The sequence below is a fragment of the Dermacentor albipictus genome, unplaced genomic scaffold, assembly GCF_038994185.2.
Source record: "Dermacentor albipictus isolate Rhodes 1998 colony unplaced genomic scaffold, USDA_Dalb.pri_finalv2 scaffold_16, whole genome shotgun sequence".
Classification (NCBI taxonomy): Eukaryota; Metazoa; Arthropoda; class Arachnida; order Ixodida; family Ixodidae; genus Dermacentor; species Dermacentor albipictus.
Genome location: NW_027225570.1, coordinates 7,692,879 through 7,699,737, shown reverse-complemented (window position 1 = coordinate 7,699,737; position 6,859 = coordinate 7,692,879). Strand labels below are relative to the sequence as shown.

Below are 6,859 nucleotides of genomic sequence, written 5' to 3'. Positions count from 1 at the left end.
TCGCGCGCTTTTTCCTTGCTCGGAGCAGGCCAGCTCCTCGTCCCTCGTCATCTACCGCGCCGATCGCGTTGATTCCTGCAATGGCAGATGCAGACGACGATGTTCTGACGACGATGAGCGTTTTGGTCATTGTGTGTTCTCTGCTGTTGCGACGGCGGCGCGCGCAAAAGGCACGCAGACGAAGGTTTTGGGTGCACCCCTGCTGGCGCTACCGAGACGTCGAGGGGCAAGCGAATGTTTTGCTCCGCAGCACACCGCTAGAGCACTCTAAACAATTGTGCTCACTCCCGCACATTCCTGCCGACGTGAACATTCAGCGGAAGCTCAGATAAAGAATGAAAACAACTCACCAGTCAGATCGAATGTTTTGCCGATGATCACCCACCGGTTCATTTTGGCGTCCTTGTCTTTATAATCCGGATGGGTTTTATCATATAGAAAGGAGAACAAGCGAACAGTCTCTAGAAATTGCTTCATCATATTCTGCCGGTTCAAATTCATTTTTCACCGTGGATGCACACGAGCACGTGGATGCACGGAGCGCTCGGTCATCGATCGTTGTTGCGCCGCCGCCGCTGGAAGTAACTTCGGCAGTAGCCAAGAGGTGGCGCTTAGGAGAAAGCCCGGACGTCTCTCATTGGTTCGCGGCACGCGGCAAGCCGCCGAAAATGGGTCCTGGACCCATCCTCTGCGCGGCAGACCAAACCGGTTCCGCGGCACGCGGCGCGCCGCCGGCGGCGCGCCGCGCGCGTTTTGACGCTAGTGTGTCCGTACCTTAAGTGTCATGAACGTGAGAATGAACGGGAGCGTCAGCTTCAAGAACTTGAGAGTGAGTGTGAGCGTCAGGAACGTGAGCGTGAGCGTCAGGAACATGACAATGAACGGTAGCGTGAGCGTCAAGAACTTCAGAGTGAGTGTGAGCGTCAGGAACGTGAGATTGAATGGGAGCGTGAGCATGAAGAACTTGAGAGTGAGTGTGAGCGTCAGGAACGTGAGCATCAGGAACGTGAGAATGAACGGGAGCGTGAGCGTCAAGCACTTGATAGTGAGTGTGAGCGTAAGGAACGTGAGCGTTAGCGTCAGGAACGTGAGAATGAACGGGAGCTTGAGCGTCAAGAACTTGATAGTGAGTGTGAGCGTCAGGAACGTGAGAATGAACGGGAGTGTGAGCGCCAACAACTTGATAGTGAGTGTGAGCATCAGGTACATGAGCATCAGAAACGTGAGAATGAATGGGAGCGTGCGCGTCAAGAACTTGAGAGTGAGTGTGAGCGTCAGGAACGTGAGCGTGAACGTCAGAAACGTGAGAATGAACGGGAGCGTGAGCGTCAAGAACTTGAGAGTGAGTGTGAGCGTGAGGAACGTGAGCGTGAACGTCAGAAACGTGAGAATGAACGGGAGCGTGAGCGTCAAGAACTTGAGAGTGAGTGTGAACGTCAGGAACGTGAGCGTGAGCATCAAGAACATGAGAATGAACGGGAGCGTGAGCGTCAAGAACTTGATAGTGAGTGTGAGCGTCAGGAACGTGAGCGTGAGCATCAGGAACGTGAGAATGAATGGGATTGTGAGAGTCACGAACGTGAGAGTGAGTGTGGGCGTCAGGAATGTGAGCGTGAGCGTCAGGAACATGAGCGTCAACATGAGAGTGAGGGTGAGCGTTAGGAACGTGAGCGTGAACGTAAGGAACGTGAGAATGAACGGGAGCGTGAGCGTCAAGAACTTGAGAGTGAGTGTGAGCGTCAGGAACGTGAGGATGAACGGGAGCGTGAGCGTCAAGAACTTGATAGTGAGTGTGAGCATCAGGTACATGAGCGTCAGAAACGTGAGAATGAATGGGAGCGTGCGCGTCAAGAACTTGAGAGTGAGTGTAAGCGTCAGGAACCTGAGCGTGAACATCAGAAACGTGAGAATGAAAAGGAGCGTGAGCGTCAAGAACTTGAGAGTGAGTGTAAGCGTCAGGAACGTGAGCGTGAGCATCAGGAATGTGAGAATAAACGGGAGCATGAGCGTCAAGAACTTGAGAGTGACTGTGAGCGTCAGGAACGTGAGCGTGAGCGTCAGGAACGTGAGAATGAACGGGAGCGTGAGCGTCAAGAACTTGACAGTGAGTGTGAGTGTCATGAACGTGAGAATGAGCGGTAGCGTCAGCTTCATGAACTTCAGAGTGAGCGTGAGCGTCAGGAACACGAGAATGAACGGGAGTGTGAGCGTCAAGAACTTGAGAGTGAGTGTGAGCATCAGGTACGTGAGAATGAATGGGAGCGTGAGCGTCAAGAACTTGAGAGTGAGTGTGAGCTTCAGGAGCGTGAGCATCACGAACGTGAGAATGAACGGGAGCGTGAGCGTCAAGCACTTGATGGTGAGTGTGAGTGTCAGGAACGTGAGCGTGAGCGTCAAGAACTTGATAGTGAGCGTGAGCGTCAGGATCGTGAGAATGAACGGGAGCGTGAGTGTCAAGCACTTGATAGTGAGTGTGAGCGTCAGGAACATCGGCGTCAAGAACATGAGAGTGAGTGTGAGCGTCAGGTGCGTGAGCGTGAGCGTAAGGAACGTGAGAATGAACGGGAGCGTGAGCGTCAAGAACTTGACAGTGAGTGTGAACATCAGGAGCATGAGCATCAAGAACATGAGATTGAATGGGAGCGTGAGCGTCAAGAACTTGATAGTGAGTGCGAGTGTCAGGAACGTGAGCATCAAGAACTTGAGATGAGTGTAAACGTCAGGAACGTGAGAATGAAAGGGAGCGTGAGCGTCAAGAACTTGAGAGTGAGTGTGAGCGTCAGGAGCGTGAGCGTGAGCGTCAGGATCGTGAGAATGAACGGGAGTGTGAGCGTCAGGAACATGGGCGTCAGGAACATGAGAGTGAGTGTGAGCGTGAGGTACGTGAGCGTGAGCGTAAGGAACGTGAGAATGAATGGCAGCGCGAGCGTTAGGCACTTCATAGTGAGTGTGAGCGTCAGGAACGTGAGCGTGAGCGTCAGGAATGTGAGAATGAACGGGAGCGTGAGCGTCAAGAACTTGAGAGTGAGTGTGAGCGTCAGGAACGTGAGCGTGAGCGTCAGGAACGTGAGAATGACTGGGACTGTGAGCGTCAAGAACTTGACAGTGAGTGTGAATGTCAGGAGCGTGAGCGTGAGCATCAAGAACATGAGAATGAACGGGAGCGTGAGCGTCAAGAAATTGATAGTGAGTGTGAGTGTCAGGAACGTGAGCGTCAAGAACATGAGAGTGAGTGTAAACGTCAGGAACGTGAGAATGAAAGGGAGCGTGAGCGTCAAGAACTTGAGAGTGAGTGTAAGTGTCATGAACGTGAGAATGAACGGTAGCGTCAGCTTCAAGAACTTGAGAGTGAGCTTGAGCATCAGGAACACGAGAATGAACAGGAGTGTGAGCGTCAGGTACGTGAGAATGAATGGGAGCGTGAGCGTCAAGAACTTGAGAGTGAGTGTGAGCTTTAGGAGCGTGACCATCAGGGACGTGAGAATGAACGGCAACGTGAGCGTCAAGCACTTGATGGTGAGTGTGAGTGTCAGGAACGTGAGCGTGAGCGTCAAGAACTTGATAGTGAGTGTGAGCGTCAGGATCGTGAGAATGAACGGGAGCGTGAGTGTCAAGCACTTGATAGTGAGTGTGAGCGTCAGGAACATGGGCGTCAAGAACATGAGAGCGAGTGTGAGCGTCAGGTACGTGAGCGTGAGCGTAATGAACGTGAGGATGAATGGGAGTGTGAGCGTCAGGAATGTGAGCGCGAGCGTCAGGAACATGAGTGTCCAGAACATGAGAGTGAGCGTGAACGTAAGGAACGTGAGAATGAACGGGAGCGTGAGCGTCAAGAACTTAAGAGCGAGTGTGAGCGTCAGGAACGTGAGGATGAATGGGAGCGAGCGTCAAGAGCTTGATAGCGAGTGTGATCGTCAGGAACGTGAGCGTGAGCGTCAGGAACGGGAGAATGAATGGGAGTGTGAGCATCAAGATTTTGAGAGTGAGTGTGAGCGTCAGGAACGTGAGCGTGAGCATAAGGAACGTGAAAATGAACGGGAGCGTGAGCGTCAAGAACTTGAGAGTGAGTGTGAGCATCAGAAACATGAGCGTGAGCGTCAGGAACATGAGAATGAATGGGAGCGTGAGCGTCAAGAACTTGAGAGTGAGTGTGAGCATCAGGAACGTGAGCGTGAGCGTCAGGAACGTGGGAATGAAAAGGAGCGTGAGCGTCAAGAACTTGAGAGTGAGTGTGAGCGTCAGGAACGTGAGAGTGAGCGTCAGGAACGTGAGAATGAACGGAAGCGTGAGCGTCAAGAACTTGAGAGTGAGTGTGAGCGTCAGGAACGTGAGAATGAACGGGAGCGTTAGCGTCAAGAACTTGAGAATGAGTGTGGGCGTGAGGAACGTGAGTGTGAGCTTCAGGAACGTGAGAATAAGCGGGAGCGGGAGCGTCGAGAACTTTAGAGTGCGTGTGAGCGTCAGGAACGTGAGCGTAAGCGTCAGGAACGTGAGAATGGACGGGAGCGTGAGCGTCAAGAACTTGAGAGTGAGTGTGAGCGTCAGGAACGTGAGCGTGAGCGTCATGAACGTGAGAATGAACGGGAGCGTGAGCGTCAGGAACTTGAGAGTGAGTGTGAGCGTCAGGTACGTGAGCGTGAGCGTCAGGAACGTGGGAATGGACGGGAGCGTGAGCGTCAGGAACTTGAAAGTGAGTGTGAGCGTCAGGTACGTGAGCGTGAGCGTCAGGAACGTGGGAATGGACGGTAGCGCGAGCGTCAAGAACTTGAGAGTGAGCGTGAGCATCAGGAACGTGAGAATGAACGGGATCGTGAGCGTCAAGAACTTGAGAGTGAGTGTGAACGTCAGGAACGTGAGCGTGAGCGTGACCAAAGCACGAGAAAGAGATGGCAGCAATGTAAAAAACAGATACAAGATTTTCGGCAGTTAAAGGCGCAAAGACAACGGCTGTCTGAAAATTCTGTAGGAAGTACAGTGCAAAAGAATGAGGAAGTATCTTGCGGATTTTCGCCAAAAGCCAACGAAAGAAGTATTGCCTGCGAAATCTGCAGAACATTCAAGGTGAACGGAAAGGGCTAGCTGCTAACGATGCCTTAGTGGCAACAGAGGCCATTAAAGGCCGTAGTGAGAGTGATGAGGTGCTGTGCCAACAGAGCACTGTAGAGACAGCTAGGCCAGCTGTGAATGAATTGGCACAGTCACCCCGCTGTGCGTCGCATGTAATGTTAACGAGGTCGTTAATGATGAACAGAGTACTGCTGACCCGGCAGACGCGAGCACCCATGTCGAGTCAGATCGGCGTGCCGAAGGGAAGTACCAGCTGGACGATGCAGTTGAGGGCAGTTCGCAGGATTGTGAGCTGCGTAGCTCAATGGAAGACAACTGCATGGTTCAGGGATCGGTGCAGCTGTCCGCCAGTCTAGGTAGCCAAGAAAGCGATGATTTAGTTGGGAATCATTCGGACTGTGCGCGTGAGACAGTGATCGAGATCGACGAGTTGTGTGCCGATGCACAGCGTGAGCTGGGCAATGCAGTAGAGGGCAGTTCCCTGGAGCGCGAGTTGCATAGCTCGAGTAAAGACTGCTGCATTGTTCCAGAGTCGGTTGAATGCGCCAGTCGAGGAAAAGAGTGAGAGTTGATTTAATGGCGTATTTCACTGGTCTATCTGGAGCGGCCGCCGAAACCCTCGAGTGAGCGCTCGGGTTTCACAAATCCGAATCTGCCAGCGGAGCGCAATAACGCTCCGCGGCGGATCACACAGTAATGTTGAATTGCAATGGCGGAGTCGGAGCAAGTTTTTCTGCTCGTTTCGGATCAAGTTTGTTCCAATGGCAGAGTGAGGGCAGGAGTAAGGTGTTCCAATGAGAGAGTCGGAGGGGATTCAGAGCGGGAGTCGGTCCGTGGAGCAAAAAAGATGCTCCGCCAAAATCGGCGGAGTGGACCGGAACTCTGCGTGACGTATTTGCTTTACCACCTTTGTCTGCTGGGAGGTGCCACCGCTCACGACTCGTGAGGAAACAAAAGCTGCTGCACGCTTGGCGAGATATCCATTCCGAACTTTTAAAAAAACAACAGGTGAACGGCGCTGAAGAGACAAGTGACCGGTGCGGCGGTGCTGGGAGCAAATAACGGAAGGAAATGACAACACGCAAGGTATCCTGGATAATTCGGTGATAGAAGTTCCGCTTCCGCCTTGCTCCGGCGGCGCAGGTTGTGTTCCACTCGCGGATCTGGAGGCGTTGCTCTGCGCCAGAGTCGAGTGCTCGCTCGCGGAGTCCATCGGCTGCTCCGACTCCGCCATTGGAATTCAACATAAGTCTGCGTACACGTTCCGTACATGCAGACTCCGTACACGTACACGAACCGGTTCCGAAAACCATGCCCGACTTCCATTCTGTACGTTTCCACGGCAGCCAAACTCGCCGTCCCCCGTGTGTAATTTGACCGTGGCAGTTGCATAGTCCGTCGTTTCCATGTCGCGCCCGCAAGGATTGTGCATGGACAACGTGCATAGAAGGCTTCATACAGCACCTGCGTCACTTCGTAATCGCTGTCGTCCGAGCTCTCATCGCTAAACGCGAGCGCTGCAGCAGCACCGAACGCAGCCATTTTGCGAAGCAACACAATGTTGTGCGTACCAATCGGGTACCGATTTCGCTTGAAGACGGAAGTGACGCGTGCTATATCCGCCCGAATCCGCGCCTCACGGGCGGAGCAAGTGAGAGAGATCCGGCGCGGAGCGAGTTGATCCGAAATGACCAGTGGAACGCGCGATCCCGCTCCAGATCAACCAGTGAAATTCGGATTCGTTGCCGCAGAGCAAGCAATCCTGCTCCGAACCGACCAGTGAAGAACGCTA

At 53.2% G+C, this 6,859-nt stretch overlaps 2 protein-coding genes across 2 annotated transcripts; one reads left to right on the top strand and one right to left on the bottom strand.

Moving 5' to 3' along the window:
• Window positions 1–759: 759 nt before the first annotated feature.
• Window positions 760–1,209, bottom strand: LOC139051944 (NADH-ubiquinone oxidoreductase chain 2-like). Its single transcript, XM_070528993.1, has one exon. The coding sequence runs from the start codon at window positions 1,207–1,209 to the stop codon at window positions 760–762; it is 450 nt and encodes a 149-aa protein (XP_070385094.1).
• Window positions 1,210–1,228: 19 nt separating this feature from the next.
• On the top strand, window positions 1,229–5,632 carry LOC135901700 (trichohyalin-like). Its single transcript, XM_070528992.1, has 6 exons — window positions 1,229–1,261; window positions 1,300–1,537; window positions 2,045–2,104; window positions 2,216–4,310; window positions 4,449–4,707; window positions 5,252–5,632. The coding sequence occupies exons 1-6, from the start codon at window positions 1,229–1,231 to the stop codon at window positions 5,630–5,632; spliced, it is 3,066 nt and encodes a 1,021-aa protein (XP_070385093.1).
• Window positions 5,633–6,859: the final 1,227 nt, after the last annotated feature.

Coding starts and splice junctions, on each gene's coding strand:
- LOC139051944 (XM_070528993.1), bottom strand. CDS start 1,209: ATGTACCTGATGCTCACACTCACTATCAAGTTGTTGGCGCTCACACTC.
- LOC135901700 (XM_070528992.1), top strand. CDS start 1,229: ATGAATGGGAGCGTGCGCGTCAAGAACTTGAGA. Junction 1,538..2,044: donor TCAGGAACGTGAGCGTGAGC/ATCAGGAACGTG, acceptor AGCGTCAGGAAC/GTGAGCGTGAGCGTCAGGAA. Junction 4,311..4,448: donor CGTCAAGAACTTGAGAGTGA/GTGTGAGCGTCA, acceptor AGAACTTTAGAG/TGCGTGTGAGCGTCAGGAAC.